Source organism: Rhinolophus ferrumequinum, chromosome 20 (assembly GCF_004115265.2).
Source record: "Rhinolophus ferrumequinum isolate MPI-CBG mRhiFer1 chromosome 20, mRhiFer1_v1.p, whole genome shotgun sequence".
NCBI classification, from domain to species: Eukaryota; Metazoa; Chordata; class Mammalia; order Chiroptera; family Rhinolophidae; genus Rhinolophus; species Rhinolophus ferrumequinum.
The window spans coordinates 30,732,244-30,750,935 of NC_046303.1; the positions used below are offsets into that span (position 1 = coordinate 30,732,244).

Genomic DNA, 18,692 nt, shown 5'->3' on the forward strand with positions numbered 1-18,692 from the left:
GGGCTGTGAAAGAGAGAGAGGAAGCGAGAATGATTCCAAAGCCTTTGGCCAGGTCAACTGGAAGGGTGGAGTTATCAGCCAAGATGGGGAGGACTGCAGGCTTGGTGGGGGGTGGGAGGAGGCAGAGAATAGGAGCTCACTTGGGATGCCTTAGTTTGATGTCTATTGGCTATCTAAGTGAGAGTGTCAAATATGCACTTAGATATATGGGTGGGGATTGGGGAAATAGTAATAGACATCAGCAAATAGATGGTGTTTGAACTGGGTGAGATAAAAAGAATGAATAAAGACAGGGATATCTCTTGAGTGCTTACTGTGTTGTAAGACTGAAGATAACAACAGTAATAAGACTAAAAAAAATCCTCTTAAGCACACCTGCATTTTAGGGAGAGAGACAATAAATAAATAGATAAATAAATACATAAATATTAATATTTGATGTCAGGATAGCTTGTAGGCTATCTATCATCTGAGCAGACCCAGAGGAGTGTCTGAACAATGAGATGACATGATACGGGCTGTGTTTTTAGCAAGAGTTGGAACTATGGGGGCCTGGAGGTGATGGGGACTTGGGAGATTCTGTCTAGGCAGAGGGTAATGGAGGCCTAGACTGGCCTCATATCTCTGGACCCCACCAGAGCCATTCCGAGAATGAGCCATTTTTATACCTTGGCCCCTGATTGGCTGTGGGGTGAAAAGGGGTCAAAGGAAAGGAAGAAGGACCCAGTAGTAGTACTGAGCTTGTTCTGCTCCAGAGACATGGTTTTATATGATCTCTTGCGAGAAGGAAAGTAACCCTCATTTTTATCTTTAAGTTTATTGATCTCTTATTACATAGCTCCCCCCACCCTACCCACCCCGGCTAAGCACTTTACATGTTATTTACTATTTAATTCTCACAACCTAGGAGATACATACCATCGTAATTCTCATTTTTCTGATGGGAAAATGGCTTTGGGGAGGTTAAGTAAGTTGTCCACAGTCATGGAGTCACCTGTGGTAGAACCAGGGTAGCAGCCTGATGACAGCCAAGTACTGTGCCATACTGCCTCCCTCTGGTGGTGGTTATGCTCGGTGAGTTGGGCCCTTCCCGCATAATCCAATTAGGTGCCAGTTAATCCATAGTGGTTTCAGTCTGTATCAGGTGTTAGGGGGAATTACTAATTTTTCACAAAGAAACAAAGAACAATAAGCAAAAGCATTAGTTAAGATTTTGTTTATGTGACCATAGTGGAAAGTACATTATAAGGAAGAATGTACCTGGATTAGAGTTTTCAGTAGACATATAGTTGCCTTGGTTACCCAGACATCCCGGTCATTTGCTGAAATGCACTTGACATGGGCATTACCCAGGAAGCTTTATCTTTTGATGTGAGCAGAATTCTGAGTGGAGGGGCAAATCATAGAGTGGTGGGGTGGGGTGCGGTCGGGTGGAGGGAGGGGTCTTTGTGCAGGTGCAGGGTAGTCAAGGGGGCCCTTGATTGAAATGTGCAGCTTTTGAGACATGGGCGCTGGGGGGAGTGGGTGCTGTGTGATGGAGCACCCACCACAGATCCTGAGCAGGAGTTTTTATTTGATAAGCATGGCAGTTGGGTGTTCTGAAGAATTCTTTAGAGGACAGGGACAGAATCCAAACAATGTTTGGAAAAGATGCTTTTGTTGTGTCAGTTGGAGTGGGGCAAGGCCGGAGGCACATGTGCCTGTGATGATTGTGTAGCCTTTCCCGAACCACTGGGAAGCAGCCAACAATCACTCCTGTGTTCTGAGTGGAGGAACTCAAGGTCACGGTTTTTATTTAAAGGACCTACGTGGCCTCTGAGCAGGTTAGTGCAGATAGGTTGTGAATGGTCGTTTCCTGAACACTTTCATTTTCTAGCTTTCTTATTTGATGATTCTGGGAGGCTAAGGGATTTTCATTACGAACTTTAAGAAAGTAAGTGTGTGTGTGTGTGTGTTTAATCACTATTGATCTGATATATTTAATGCACCCACCGGATGGGTCTTCATGATACTGGTTTAACATTAACTATTCCTGCTTGTTGATTCTTCTTCGGTTGTTGTATCTGCAGTAGATGACAGTAATAGTCTAGCTCAATAGTGGTGGAGGAGCTGAATCTCACTTTTGTCTAGTGAAAGTCACAATCGGACCTCTTGAAAATGCAAAGTATGTTCTGTACCACAGCATGTCCTTAGGTGGAAATCTAAAATGTTTTGTTTGCATAATGCCATTGCGTGTTTTTCTCTTCCTTTGACTTATCTTCTTCATTACAGTGAATTAAATTTCATGAAATGTTTTATATGCAATTTTAAAGTTATCATTCTTAGTACGTAAACATATGCACCCAATTCATTATCTACGAGTATGTGCGGTGGTGGTGGTGGTCGTGTGTATAGGGATGCAGTTTTCAATTGAAGTTTGAAGTCGGGTTCTCAGCTCGGGGGTTCTGGATGAGCTATCAGGGAGTCCCTGAAGGGCCACAGTTGTTAGTAATATTTTGTCTACATGAGCATTTGCTTTTAGCAAATCTCAAACAGGTCAGTGATCCACCAAAAGATAAGAACTGCTTTTCATAGAGGGACAGTTGAACGAGTGGACACGTATCTTATTTAAGACTTTTCCAGCATTGCTGTTAAAAACTTCAGTTGTTAAGTAATCTACATCCTATGCCACCTTTGGATAGACTTCGGCTGGCTTGCTGCATCAGCTGTCACTTGGCCTGGAATTCAAAAGTTATGTAATCCAAGACTAGTCTAGTCTTGCTCTTTTATTGGACACTACAGTGGCCTCTTATCCTTTGATCTTCACATATTGTAAGTGTGGGTACTTTAAAGTGGTGTTTCCTGTTTATGTTAGTAAATGTTGTATGAAAAAGGATTCTCCTCGTAGACAGTCTTAAAGCCTAAAAGTTCTGAGAAGTCTTGCAGAAAAAAATAAATCTACTTAACTTTGTCAAATTCATTTGAATAGGACCTTTCTTTTGTGTGTGAAACCTAAACAAAATCTACAGAACTGGTGAGGCAGTTTATAATGTCCTTCTGTAGCTAATTCTATGTATGTTGGTATTTGGAGGGACCCTTTCTGTGTTTCACATTTAGATTCTGTCCAGGAACACCTACTGTGTAGAAAAAGAACTTAATATACTTTGGGAAAATGGACAGGTTAGAGGACATGAGGAAATATAAGTCAACACTTCAGTCATTTTGATTCAAGTTGCAGAAAATGATGAAAGTTTCAAGTATGGAAATGACAAGTTTTGAAGGTAAGCACCCACATTTAATAATAAATAAAAAAGCTAGAGGCATGTAAGTATTGGACTAGAAGAGGACAAAATTTTAGCCGTAATATTTCAAGCTCCCTGGAAAGAAGGTCATTTTTTTATTATCTTTGTAAAGACACTTAGAAAATGAAATATTCAAAAAGATAACTGAGGGTGGAAATGGTTACGAGTCAGAAGGAGCATTATTTGGGCAAAATTTTTGGTTAACATGGATTCTGATTTTGGTATTTCACAAAAATAATGTGTTACTTTGGTGAAAGAAACTTATTGCCCTAAAGTAGATTTTAGTTTATATTATTTTTGGACCTGAGTATATTGTTTTACACACATTTCAATAGAGAATACTAATATTGAATGAGAACAGTGTGAGTTTTGGAAGTAAATAACCTCCACATTGATAAGAGTTGTGGCATGCCTGCTTTTTTATTGAGTGTCTTGCCCGAGATCCTAGAGACTGTTCAGAAGCTGTTCCAGTTCATTGGGTCAAAAATCCACTATTTACGAAAAGCTAAATACGGATTTGCACGATTGACCATAATGGCTTCAATTTTGAAAGATAGTAGTATCAGAGAACACTTCCAGTTGGGGGGATAATTTGAGACTCGTCCATGCTTCAAATGGCTAAAATATTGTACTTTTTGCTACTTCATTACTCCATTTTAAAAATGGGGTGGGGGGTGAAAAGCCTATTGAGAAGGTGGAAGAATGTCAATTGGAGAGTAAATCACAATAGCCATGTGAAGCCACTGCTTAGTTAACCTTCCTTTAGAAGACTGTCGGTGTGGAGAGGTCAAATTGGGGGCTTCTTCCCCTGTTGTGCATGTTTAAGTGTGTGTAAGATGAAGGGAGGAAAGAACTTGTAAATAGAAAAGAAGGTGTGGAGTAGAGAAAGCTAATAGTAAATTCTAAAACTTGGAGCACTGGTGAAATTTGACTATTTTAAACTACATTGCTCACTTAAAAATAGTAAAATGATACCATTATTTTTTCAGTGTGAAAGAGATAAAAATACAATTTTTCTAAATTGGAAAATTTGCTGTAATCTTGCTGCTAATGACTGATTTCTTCCAACAGTTGCAAGGCAGTTTTTGCTCTGATAGGTCGATAAAGGAAATAAAATCAAGAACGTACTGGAAGTTCTCAGAGAAAATTGCAGTTTAGGTATATGTGGAGGGTGGATAGTTAGACATTTTAATTGAAATAAAACAATTTTATACTAATATGGGATCACTGTGGGTGTACATTTGTAGTACCTCTGCTCTTGAGAGCATTTATGTAGGTTTATTAAATGTATGTTAATGCTTTTGCAAGAAAATTATTTTTGATAACATCCGTCTAAGGAAACCAGCTTAGGAAATTGGTTTTCTAAACAATGTAGATATTATACTTGCATTTAGAGAATAAATTAGGATTCTTTGTACTGCTTTAAAAATTTCAAAGCGTTGGAATTTTTGGGTTATATTCTTCTCTAGTGGTGAAGAAAGTTCTAATTTTTTCTTACCAATAATTAACAAAAAAGATGATTAAAGCAAACTTCCACATCTGGAGAGTGACCACAGTCTGCTCTGTGCCTCCAAACACCATTTTAAGTGACTTACTTTTGATATTATGAAAGACTGCTAATGATTTATTCTATCCAATTGAAAATAACTTTTTCTAGCAGATAGATTGAAAACATCTCGGTTGGCCTCTCTTGCTGTTGATTTAAATAATGCATGTGCTAGAAGATTGTTTTCGAAGGCTGAATATCTGTCAGCCTTTATTAACTTTTTTTTTGGTTAACCAACGTTCACTACAAAGACTTCAATAGTATATTAATCTTGAGGATTTATAAATCGACCAGATTTTACAATAGGAAGGATTCTTATCAAGAAGGCAGACCCTGGGTTCTCATTGTAATAGCGTGGGGGTGTTCATTATAACTGTGGACTCCGTGGCTGCGTCTGAAATCTGCTGTATCAGAATCTTTGGGCGTGGGACTTGGGAATGTGTTTTGAATAAGCCCTCCAGGGGCACCGGGTTCTCACTGCCGTTGAACCAGGGCTGGTACAGTTTATGGGTTTCTTCCATGGATGTGGAAACAGGGCCAGAGAGAGGAAGGTGACTGGTTTCGTAGGAATCACAGCTTTGTCTTCCGGCCCTCCTAGAAAGATGATGTTCTTTTCTAGCATGCCACATGATCTCATATCAGGGTCGTCCCATCCTTCTCTAAGTACAAAACTGGAAGGGTTTTAAATTAGCCCTAATTTTTACATATGCCAACATCATATATGACTTCAGTATACTATTCAGCTCAGCTTGTCTGTGTGGTCTGTCTGTATGTGCTTATTTTTTGAAAGATACGTATCACCACTGTACCTACATGTTCAGAATAATGATAATAAAAAGTTTACAGGGGCTTATAGCAAACTCCATTTTAATGAGAAGGGTTGCATGTGTGAAGTACTTATTCTGTACTAACTCTGTTTTAATGGCACCCATTTTCCCCCTAGCACTTCCTTGAGCGAGTATGAATTGTAGCCAGAATACTTCTTTCCTCTTCAGACCCTTAACTGTGATTAATATCAAAAGGCACTTGTCAAAAGGGTTTGAAATGGCAACCTTGGTATCGGAGCATGTGGCAGTAGAGGTAGGTCTGCATCCACTTAGTCCATTATGTTATTTGACTTACGAATTCAACAATTTGTCTTGCTCCCTGCCTGAAAGACGTTGGCCATATAAGCTGTTGTTAACCGTATCAGCAGGGTGGAATATTATTGCCCTTTGAGCGAAACCGCAACTTTCTGTGAGGATTTAGCACACGTTAGGAAAAGCACCCCAGTGAAGCTGTGCAGAGATAAAGTGCAGTGACTGTTCATCATCTTTCCCTTTGCCTCCGAGAAGGATTGCGTTCGGGTTTGATGGAAACATCCTGCTAGTGTGTATTGTATTGATGACATTTTTAGGATCCATGAGTGAGATAGCATTATGGTTCAGTGTTTGAAATAATGTAGCTTGATGAACCTTTTTTATCTTAATGGGAAACTTGTTTTCGTTGATTTGCAGCTTCCAAGAGTGAATCTTTTGGAAATTAAAGCGCATTAATGTAGTTTACTCTGTATGGAAACAAAAACATAGAAAGTTAAAATTTGCATAAGTGAAGACCTTGATGATTTCAGATTATAGTGTGGTGGAGGTTAAGGAATAAGAGCCCACAGAATTTGTAAAAACAAATTCAGTCTAACCACTTAATGGCATGTGCAAGTAATTTGCCAATTAAATATTTCTAGTTATCTGAAAGATCTTCAAAGTAAAGAGTGGAGGTTCTTAATCTTTGTTAATTTCAATACTTTCAGAAACATAATAGACAATTACTTAGTTTTTGATCACTTTTCATTCAAAATTTTAATATATGAGCTAAGAGAAGGGTGGATTTTTAAATATTTGAGGAGAATTATTGCTTTTCGAGGAATGTGTAAACGGTGATGTTTCCAAATCACAGTGCCTGACACTTCTTTTCATCATTTGTAAATATTTGGTGCCCTGATAATTTTCATTATAATTAAGACTTTAGATTTTGGAGTTTTACCATTTTAATGGCCACCTACTATGTTGAGGACATTGTAGTAGGCAAACTTAGATCCAGATCAACCCTCTAAGATAGATATTTTATTCTCATTTTACAGATTGAGAGAACTGAGTCATAGTAAGTAATCTGCCTAATGTCACTCATTAGTAAGAGGCGGAGCTGACAGTCCCAGGTTTTCTTTAAAAAATAGCTTTATTATAGCCATTTAAAGTACAATTTGCTGGTTTTTTGTGCGCAGATACTCACAGATTTGTGCAACCATCTCCACAGTCAATTTTAGAACAGTTTCATCGCCCCAGCTAGAAACCACATACCTTAGCAATTCTCACTCTCCCCTCCCGTTCCCCCCATTCCCTCAATCCTAAGCAACCACTAATCTACTTTCTGTCTCTATGGACTTGCCTATTCTGGACATTTCATATAAATGGAATCATACGATATGTAATCTTTTGTGACTGACTCCTTACTATGATGTTTTCAAGGTTCATCCATGTTGTAGCATGTAACAGTACTATATTCCTCTTTACTGATGAATAGTACCAAATTGTTAGGGATATACGTTTTGTGTATCCATCCTTCAATTAATGGACATTTGGTTTGTTTCTACTTTTTGGCTATTATGAGTAATGCTGCTGTGAACATTTGTGTGCAAGCTTTTGTGTGGATATATGTTTTCATTTTTCTTGGATATATACCTAGGAGTGGAATTGCTGGGTTATATGGTAACTACGTTTATTTAACTTTTTGAAGAACTGCCAACCTGTTCCAAAGTAACTGCACCATTTTACATTCCCATAAGCCATGTGTGAGCGTTTCAATTTTTTCACATCCTCACCAACACTTATTATTAGCGAAGGTGAAGTGGTGTCTCATTGTGGTTTTGAATTACATTTCCTTAATGACATCTTATCATGCATTTATTGGGCATTTGTATGTCTTTTTTGGAGAAATGTTTACTCAGTTCCTTTGCCCATTTCTAAAATTGGGCAATGTGTCTTTTTTTACTGAGTTGCGAGAGCTTTTTGTATATGGCAGAGTCCTTTATCAGAGATGATTTGCAAAATTTTTCTCCCATTCTGTTGTATTCACTTTGTTGATGGTACCCATTGGAATACAAACGTTTTAAATTTTAATGAAGTCTGTTTTACCTATTGTTTTTTTGTTGTTGTTTGTGTTTTTGGTGTCGTATCTATGAAAACATTTTTTAATCCAGAGTCACAAAGATTTTTGCCTATATTTTCCTGTCAGAGAGCATCACAGTTTTAGCTCTTATATTTAGGTATTTGCTCCATTTTTTGTATATGATATGAGGTAGGGTTCTAACTTCTTTCTTTTACATGTGGGTATCCAGTTGTCCCAGCACAATTTGTTCAAAAGACTGAAATCTTTCCCTATTGAATTGTCTTGTCACTCTTGTTGAAAATCAAATGTAAGGGTTTATTTTTTGACTCCAAAATCTGTTCCATTTATCTATATGTCTGTCTTTATGCCAGTACCACACAGTCTTGATTACTGTAGTTTTGTAGTAAAGTTTAAATACAACCTTGTTTTTATTTTTCAAGATTGTTTTGGCTATTCTGGGTCCCTTGAATTTCCACATGAATTTTAGGATCAGCTTGTCAGTTTCTGCAAAGAAGCCAGCTAAACCTTTAGATCACTTTGGGCAGTATTGCCATCTTAACAATGTTACGTCTTCCAATCTATGAGCATGGAATGTCCTTTTTATTTAGGTCTTTACTAATTTCTTCCAATAATGTTTTATGGTTTTTAGAGTACAGGCTTAGCATGCCTTTTGTTAAGTTTATCCCTAAGTAGTTTATTCTTTGTGAGGCTATTATAAATGGAATTGGTTTCTTAATTTCATTTTTGGAGGTTGCTTATTTTCAGTGTATGGAAATACAGTTGATTTTTATGTCTTGATCTTGTGTTCTTCAACCTTGCTGGACTCGTTTATTATTAGTTCTAATAGTTTTCCAGTGGATTCCTTAGGACTGTCTATACACAAGACCATGTCATCTGCAACTCAGCTTTTAAAAAATGACAACTCTCTCCTCTACAACCATACTCTGTAGCCTAGGAAATTTTAGCTTAGGGAAAATTAGTTGACTTGGAAGTTATATTTAGGAAAGAAACAATTGCCACTTTGTTATTGTCTTTTTGTAATCTAAAAAGAAAAATACAGCAGACTTTTAGGCTGAAGACATTTTTGGAGAAAGCAAAATCCCACAAATAAACTAGAAGGATTCTTGAGCTTATTTGGTGAAGTCTTGCTTTAAATAATATCATCATTATTTGGTGAAATTATGGGAACTATAGGCCTTCCAAATATAGTTTATTTGGCACAGGCTGAAGTAACAATTATAGTTTAAGAGATAAGCATTCTAATTTGTTTTTATTTTCAGGAGGAGTGGGTGAGCTATGAAAAAATATGACTTTAAATATCCAAAATACGTATCTAGTGCTTCATTCATATTCCAGTGCTAATTCAGTTTTGTTTCTTTGCCTAGAGGACCTCAAGCTGGGGGTAAGATTTTAAGAACTTGTGTTTTAGGCTAGGAGAGACCTTCTTCTAATTCTTTTTAAGTTAGTGAAATATCTGCTAAGTCATGCCTATGTATGTGTGTGTGTATAAAAACTATAACTCACCAGCTGACCGTTTTCATATATATATATAATATATATATTATATATATATATATTTTTTTTTTAATTTCACTGAAAGAGGTAAGTAACCAAGAATCCTAGAACTTTTTGGATTTCTTCTTTCCTCTCTAGGACTACAAGTTTGGTTTGGAAAGTCAGGGAATGGTTTAGTGATAGCATTGCCCTAAGGTTGATTCCTGGAGTCTTTCATGGTAAAGCTCATGGAATTTTCTGTGGGAGCCAGAGTACAGAGCAGAATTTGAAAATCACTTTGGTTTTTAATTTCTGATTTTCATAGCCTCACAAGGCACGGAGCAATCTGTTAAACAATCAATTGTTAAGTGAGAAAGCTATTTGTATTGCTTGAAAGGAGAAAAGTTTATTAACCTGAAGTGATATTACAGTGTCCTCCAAAGTGAGGGGGAAATTCCCAGAACCCAGTGTGACTGGTGGGCTTATAGATATTGTTTCTATTCATGAACCTACAAGAAAATGTACAGGCCAACTATTTTAGATAATGAGTGCCCCAGAATGACTTATTGGAGCAGGATGAAATATTCAAAGACTTATGAACCTATAAAATATTTTTGGAGAAAGTGTGTGAGTTTTCCAGAGTGGCAAAATTTAATATTTTCATTTGTTAGGAGTTGATTAGCCATGACAATGAGTAGAAATGTTGGTAGTCTTCCTCTTGACCAATCATACTCCTTCCCGCTTGGCATATTATTTGCTTTATCCAGTTAGAAGGGCTTGGCAGTCTTATAATATTTGAGTACATAAACCTCTGTTGGCAATTTTATGATATTTGAGTACATAAAACAATTTATTTATAGAAAATAAAGTTTGTGTAAATTGTACCAAGTGTAAAAAGCTCCAGGTCTTTGTTTTTCCGCAGGGTCCCTTAACTATACTTCCCATAGCAACATTTTCCTCATCACAAATGTAGCACCAAGTCCTTGGGGTTTAAAAATATTATTTGACGGTGGCAATGGATACCAACATCTATAACTGCCTGGAGCAGGATCTGTCATGTCTTAGTGACGCCAGGTGGCTTTGGTCCAAAGCGCTCTGATGGGACCCTCAATTCATTTAAAAAAAATGAACCCTTCCTCATGCTGTTGTTCTCCACTGAAAAACTCCCTCATAGATCTGTCTGCACAAATCCTCGACAGCCTTCAGGGCCCTGATCAAGTTTATCTTCTCCAAGAAACTCTTTTCTCCCACTTCTGTAAGTGCCTCCCTCTTTACACTTCTATTTCTTCACCACGAGGAACGCCTGCACTTTATCGTTTAATATGGTATACTGTTTGGAGCTGTTTTCAGTTATTTTTTGTAGGTTAGACTTGGGTACAGTACCATGTCTTCTACCCCTCCTTCCACTTCCCACAGGGCCTAGTACACAGCACAATGCTCATAAGTTGTGCTACTTAGAATTTGATGGCTCGCTAAGGACTGGCATTCTTACAAGTGCCCGAAGGTTAGAACAGCTGACAACTGGTAATGGGGCCACATTCTCAGGATCATGTAGTTTGTAAGCTGTCCAACTCCGAGGAGCCCCAGCCCCGTGGGCCATGAAGTGAATGTCATCCGCTGGCTTGTGCAACATGGCCCTGTGTGTCCTGTTGCCTCTACACATGGCCTGCGTTTACACATTACTTCATTGCTTTGGCTGGTCTGGAAAATCTTTCCTACCTCCGTCCTTTAATATGCTTGTCTGTTTCAATGGGAAGTTAAAAATTAGTAACTCGGAGTAAATCTAACCCTTCCATAGCTCTTTAGGATAAATGTTTTTCAAAATGAGATCCTGGACCCATGTATCAGAAAAACCTTTGGGATGCTGCTTAAAATGCAGATTCTTCAGCCCCTCGGTAGACTTGAATGAGCCTGGGAGCGGGGTTGGAGACTTTCATTACCGTGTTTCCCCGAAAATAAGCCCTAGCCAGACAATCAGCTCTCATGCATCTTTTGGAGCAAAAATTAATATGTGACCCAGTATTATATTATATTATATTATATTATATTATATTATATTATATTATATTATATTATATTATATTATTATTACATTATATTATAGTAAAATAAGACCGGGTCTTATATAAATTTTTGCTCCAAAAGACGCATTAGAGCTGATTGTCCAGCTAGGTCTTATTTTGGGGGAAACACAGTAGCAAGACTGATTGATGATTCTTACACAGCACACTAAAATTTCAGGAAATAATTGTTGAACTAGCTTCTCAGGAAGATGAAAACTATAGTGCCTCAAAGGATTTGTTACCACTGTCCTTAACCTGTCACACTATTGTAAACCTTTTCTGACTCATTTAAATTCAACCACTACTTAGTAAGTGGTTGTTCTGTGCCCTCCACTGTGTGGCCACACTGGGAGAATCAGATGTGAAATATATGGCCTTTGCTCTCAAGGTGCTAATAATCTATGTGGAAAGAAAAGATATACACCAAATATGTGTACTGACACACATATCTGCATATATATATGTATTGTAGTGACGTCTTTTTATAACCATTACCTATACAGGTGTGTAGGATTGACAATTTGTAGAGTTGAGATATGCCTTAGGGATCACATATAGCTCTGTACTTGAGTGAGACTAGATTTCAGTACTTCACACAGGCATTTGTAGAAGAGAAACAAGCTCTGTGGAATAGTAGAAAACGCTCTAGACTTAGGATAGGATGGAACATTCACAGTGTTGAATTCAAGTCAGAGGTCTAATAAGCAGTAAATGTTACTTTAATTATAGGAAAAATAAGATTGTTGTTTAGGGTGAGGCACATTTTAAATTCATTCACTAAGTTTTGAGTAACTTAAATTTACATGAATTTACAGTTTAAACCATTTAAATATTAAAATGTATACGTGCCTTGGCTTTACATGCCAATATTTGGTTTAATACCCTCTTTTATTTTCTATGGGACATTGAAGGAGAGGTCAAAAAAAGGAAGGACCTCCTTTTTGACAGCTATCCTATGATTATTACATTAAAACTTTATTTCACTGGAACCTTTGGCAGAAACATGACAAGAAAGCCATTCTTGTTTGTATATTATTTTTCTAAAATTTTATTACAGTGTAAAATTTTATTTTTAGTGGGGAAAAATTGTTTTTCCTTTTGGTCACAACTTTTTCATTTGAACATCATTTCTCATTTCTAATTATATAAAGATTAGAAGATTGTGGTGACCTTCCTTGAATCTCTATAGGGCCTGCTTAATATAGGGCTATAGAAATTGAGAACTGGAAAGGAGCTACAGATTATCTAGGTTAATACCTCTTTTCACCACTGAAGACTTACCCATATCATAGCCATGAGAACAACAGCTTACACATGGTACCTATGAGTGTTAGCCACCATTTAGTAGAATTTGAACTCAAGTTACTTGAATTTCAGTTTGGTAATTTCTTCTCAAGCGTTTTAGAGCCGAAGGAAACTTGCAGCGTCTCGTCTCCTTCTATTTAATTCATTTCACTGAGGACAACCCCCCACTCTCCCCAGATCCTCTGGAAGTCTTTTCCTTATTTTTTTTCCCTTTCTTTAAATCTTAACTCTTGATTCCCCCCTTTTTTTTTTTTTTTAATATCCTGTCTCTTTTTTTCCTGAAAGTAGAGAAGATAGAATGAATTCTCATACATTCAGGGTTGTACTTTAAAACTTTTTATTATTATTGTCCTCCTTAGGGCCAGCCTGAGGTTTTCTGCCACCTTTTATAAAATTTATGCCTGGCATAATTCTGATTTTTACTGCCTTCTCTGTGCACATACACACCCAACCTTATGCTGATGGCGGCACTACTGTTTCTTCATGGCAAGACTTTAAAAATTGCTGGAAACTTTAAAAGCATGGAATAAAAACTTGTGGGTGGAATGGGGTGGAAGTAGGAAATTTGGGGGAAACAGTGGAAACATGTGCCAGGATTTTTGGCACCCTTTAGGGGACTAAAGAACTTATTTTTTCTCTTTTAAAATAGACGCAAAGGGGAAAAAAAACAAGGTATGAAGCACAGTTTGCTCATAAAAATAAGCAGGCTTGGTACCGTGTTTCCCTGAAAATAAGACCTAGCCGGACCATCAGCTCTAATGCATCTTTTGTAGCAAAAATTAATATAAGATCCGGTCTTATTTTAATATAATATAAGGGCCGGGTCTTATATTAGACCCGGGTCTAATATTAACTTTTGCTCCAAAAGACGCATTAAAGCTAATGGTCCGGCTAGGTCTTATTTTCGGGGCAACACGGTGGCTGTATTTAACAATGTGAAGACCAGGACAAAATTCATTAATATAATAATAATTTGTGTTTCCTCTACCTTCCAAACATACAGTTTTCTTGGGAGGAGGAGATTAGTAAATAAAAACATGAAGCTTTAGAAAAATAAGGTTTTTCATATTGTTGTTTTCTGTCAGTCCTCTGACAGTTTTGTGGTAGAGGCTACAAAGGGGTGAAGAATCAGTACTAGCACGTTTGGTAGCCCATCTTAAAATGGAGTAATTTGGACCATTTGAGAACTTTTGTCAAGCTCAAAGTGTGTCGTGTGAAGTTAAAGAATTGGGCAGCTGGGTTTTCTTCCCACCACCTTTGTTTTCAAGTGTGATTTGGTAAATAATGTAACTTTCTAAAGCTCAAATAGAGTCTTCATGCTGTTGAACATGGACTTGTAGATTTATCTGATTTCTAAACCCTCAAAAACTTTTCAATAACTCCATAAAGGACTATGTTTAAGATTTGTATAGTGTTATGTGTGTTTCTGTATGTATCTCTGTTTTTCATGCCACTAAAGATTGAATTACATCCCCTATGCCTAGAAAACATAGGACATGATGATATTAGATGTGGCTTATTACTTCGATTTGATTTCCTATTGCATTTTAGGTGTGTGTGTGTGTGTGTGTGTTTCTTCATTTTATTTGGTGGGATTATTTGATTTCTTGACTGATTCCATGAGGATTCTGACTTTTTATTTCTGCCATGGTTTTGTAATCTGTGTGTGTTTTAAAAGTTGAATTAGTTGCTTTTTATAAGAAGAAAGTAGCAATGTCCGTTTCATAACATTTTATAAGGACGAACCTGATTTGCTTTGTTTTAATTAACCTCGTTTCCTTCTGTTTTCAGAGGATGTTAAGCAAGTTTTTGAACAGACTACAATTCATCAACATATTCCATTTAACTGGGATTCAGAATTTGTGCAACTGCATTTTGGAAAAGAAAGAAAGAGACACCTGACGTATGCGGAATTCACTCAGTTTTTGCTGGTGGGTCTAGCTCTTAAAAAGTTACAGAGATTAAATAAGTAAAACTGGGATCCTGATTTACCTCAAACTTTCTAACCCGGGCCAAATGATTCCATTTGGTATGTCTCTATTAGAGTGTGTAGAAACCATAAGATTAAATGGGCTCTTACAGATTATGTAGAACCTCTTTACATTTAAAAGAAATACACATTGAGGTCCCAGGAAATTGAGTAATTTGCTCAAAAGTCATGTACCTCAAGGGCAAAATTGAAACTTGTGCTCTTGGCTTATGACTAGTTCTACTACTGTTTACCCAAGTTTTGTTTCCCCCTGAGAAATGGACAGATGTCATCATCAGCATCTAACAGTGGAATCATTAAATCTGAGGCCTGTCATAGACGAGGCACAAGTCTGGAACTTGGCTGCATATTGGTATTACCTGGTGAGCTTTACAAACTACTATCGCTTAGGTCCCACCCCTAGAGATTACAGTAGATTTGATTTGATTTCGGGGTGGGTGAGGGGATGGACAGGCTGGGCATCGGGATATTTAAAGCTTCGTAGGTGCTTCTACTGTGCAGCCACTGTTGGAAGGGCACTTGCTGTCCGTATCCAGGATTAGACTGTGGGAGTTGCCGACATTTGTAGATGTGCCCGGCCTGGTCCTTCCTGCCTTTCTCTCCCCATCCCCCTTATTGTGATCATGTCACTGAACCACTGATGATGCCAAGAGAAGAGTAGTAACAAAATATGATTGCAGTGTAGTTTTCCTCTTGAAGCTTAATTTTAAACATGTTTGTACTGTGATATTAACATTTAGCCCCTAGAGACCAATAGCTACGTGATATGTTAAGTATATATGATAAACCACTCTTTTGAATTTTTATGCATTTGGTTTGTTTCTCTGACAATTACATTTTATATTTTATTAAATGTATTTTAAAAGAGTCGTTTAGGGGATCAGATTGCTATATATAAATTTAGGGTCTTGAGGAAAACTTTGCCAGGGAAACCTCCTTCTGTTCTTTGATACTAGTGATGTCCCTAATGGGTACCTTGATGTCCCTGCTTCTCTTGTGTGCCCGAGGGCTTGCCAGCCTTCTGAGGAGTGGTTGGAAACACAGCTGTGGGGTAGAGGTGGAAGGTGCACAGGACACTGTCATGCAGGGTGTCATGTGGGTTCTCTGGTCCCGCTCCTCACATAAGAACGCAGGACATGGTGAGGCCAAAAAGGAACACCCACGGAGCCATAGATAGGGGAGTCATACGACTATATTCTCGCTGACGGCTGGGTTGGAGACACAGGAAGCAGGAGCCACACTGTCTGCAACCCGCCGTCCTAACTGCAATCCGCTCTTGCTAGCTCAGCCACCATCTTCTTGCTAGCCCCCATTTTTCTGCGAGCGTAGCCACGGCAGTTATATTAGTGGCCAGTGGCTCACTGGTTACAGCTGACGGCCAACTAGCCACAGCTGATGGCCATCCAGTTACAGTTGATGGCCATTTACTACCTGAGCCAGCACCTTCCAACGTGAGGTTGAGAACCTGGAAACTGCACTCCTGGCTCTGTCCCCACAGACACCCACACACGCCTTGTGGTGTGCTCATTCAACCAGTGTTTTGTGGCGTCCATTCCTAGACACCAGCATATGTAATAGGTGGACTTGAATAGGTGCTTCTCTTTTTGACTTTTACTGGCATTGTTGTGATGTATGAAATCTGTCATGCTGTTTAGTTTACTTTTATTTTCCTGGCCTTTGGAAACTTAAAAACAAGATGTCTAAAACCTGACTTGGTAATATTCGTTAAAAACACGTGCATGTCTATGAATCCCCATTTGCACTTCCATGTCAACCCACTTACATAACTCAGGTGGAGAATGGAAGTCGAGTTGTTAGATTTTTGCTGTTGTTGACACAAGACCTTGGCGCACAGTAGGAGGTGGTATTCATTTTGATGAGGAATAATTACAATAATGCTATTGAGACAAATGCCTCAAATTAACTTTATGGAACGCAGCCTAATTAACTTTTAGTCTTAATAGGATGTGAGCAGTGGTAAGGCTGATCGTGGATTCCTTTAAGCAAGTATCAATTACACTGAATTGAGTGGGCTTTAAACCACTCACCGCAGCTTCTAGGCCTTCAGCGAGATAGAGTATAGAGAGGCCAGAGTCGAAGGTTAGATGACTCAGAGATTACTAATGAGGTTTCCAGCTTCAACTTGTAGGGCACCCACTGGAATTTGACTCCATTCTATGACGGTAAACGGACTCATCCCACAGTGTCCTGCGTGGGATGATTTTGAGTTTGTAGCCCAAAGGTAAGCGTTCAACTTTTACTAAATTAAAATGGTTATCTCACATAATTATCCCAGTGAGGGCCTTTCTTCTGTGTCCCACTCCAAGCTCACAGTTAAAGGAGTTGATGGATGTGTTGTGATGGACTTTATGTGAAGGCCAGTGAAATACCACGTTTGATGTCCACCATTGGGTCATTCCCCTCCTCCGGCTAGCCCCATTCAGATTTTTCATCTGCTTGAACTCTCTTCTGGATGCAGGGAACTTCTTAAAGATATCAGTGAACTTAATATCCTATGTGTCAGACTTTTGCTTTGTCAAGCATTGCTCGTCTTTCTGCTCTAGGGCAGGGCTCAGAAACACAGGCGCCAGCTCCCTGGCTAGTGCCAAGGTCATGAGAGCAGACACGGCTGCTTGAGATGTGAAAGAACTGCCACTGTGCATGCTGCTACCTGTCACGTACTGAAGAACAGCAGCCTTTGGGACGGCTGAGAAATGCTTGTGGTTTCAGGGAGCCTGAGCAGTATGTAGAAACATTGCTCGATCCCACTGAAGGTTCTAGAAAGTAGTTCAGATTGGTTCCAGCCAACTGAAGCCTCACACTCTTGTGTGTTACCTCTGCTTCTATATGTACATGTGTTTGTGATTGGTGGGCAGTGCCGTTGTCTGCAAGGTCAGATTTTTATTTTCTTCATGTAATAAATGTTTTACGCTGTCTAAGCAAGAGTGAGTTTGTCATAAGCCGCCACATGGCTGTGGGGACTTCACGTGTTTCCATGTTTGTCTGTATGACCTGGACCAGCTGGTCACCCATGGAGCTGGTGCTGGTCAGGGGCCTCCCTTGAGTGCTGAGCTGGGATGTTGTTTTCTGTGCTTTGGTTATAAAATGTATAAAGTGTGGAATCAAGGAAATACCCTGAGAGCTAAACGTGCCTTGTTTGCACTTTGCATCTAACTGGTAGTAATGAAGGAAGTAGCGGAGAACAAATCCTCCTTCCCAGAGTCTTGTTGCTGTTGGTAGGGAAGGATGTCAGAGGGAGGGGAGCCACAGTCCGGTTACCCCATCATTAATACTGTTGCATGTATTGCTGCTACTTTTCATGCCCAGGTCTGTCATCTCCACTTCACTGCATGAGCGATGCTGTGTATTGTGAATATGAATGCAGTGTTGTATATGGGTATGTGTGTGTATTTTAAAATATTCTATAAACTTGTCCACATACTTCTACTCTCAGCTCCTAGAGCAAAGCTCTGATATTATGGTGGCTAGTTGAATAATGCATTTTAACATACTGAAAACAGTATATTTAGAAAAGAATTTGGAGGAACGTTCCTATTTTATATCTGCTGGAACTATTCGTGAATGGTATTAACGTAGAACTTTCTACCGTGTTTGGAAGTATTTCTTCTGTTGTGATTATTACTTGCATGGAGCAAACCACCCAATTCAGCAAATGTTTGCTGAGGATGCAGGATTTGTCATGAGGCCTCATGCAACTTTTGAGACACTTATATTGTACAAGTCTAGGGTCTGTTCTGATGTTTATTTACCTGACGGCTCAAAAGGTGCAGCCACAAACAGGTATAAAATGTACACCCTTCGAGGTTGTTCTCTTGTAGCATAAACCCTTGTGGTAGGTATAAACCTGAAAC

At 38.6% G+C, this 18,692-nt stretch overlaps 1 protein-coding gene across 2 annotated transcripts in view; it reads left to right on the plus strand.

The window, feature by feature from the left end:
- The window catches only part of SLC25A13 (solute carrier family 25 member 13), a 173,498-nt gene that overhangs the window by 74,484 nt on the left and 80,322 nt on the right, over positions 1–18,692 (plus strand). For both annotated transcript variants that reach the window (XM_033088547.1, XM_033088549.1), the window contains exon 5: positions 14,622–14,761. In XM_033088547.1, the coding sequence (XP_032944438.1) occupies positions 14,622–14,761 (140 nt within the window). The remainder of the gene's footprint in view (positions 1–14,621; positions 14,762–18,692) is intronic.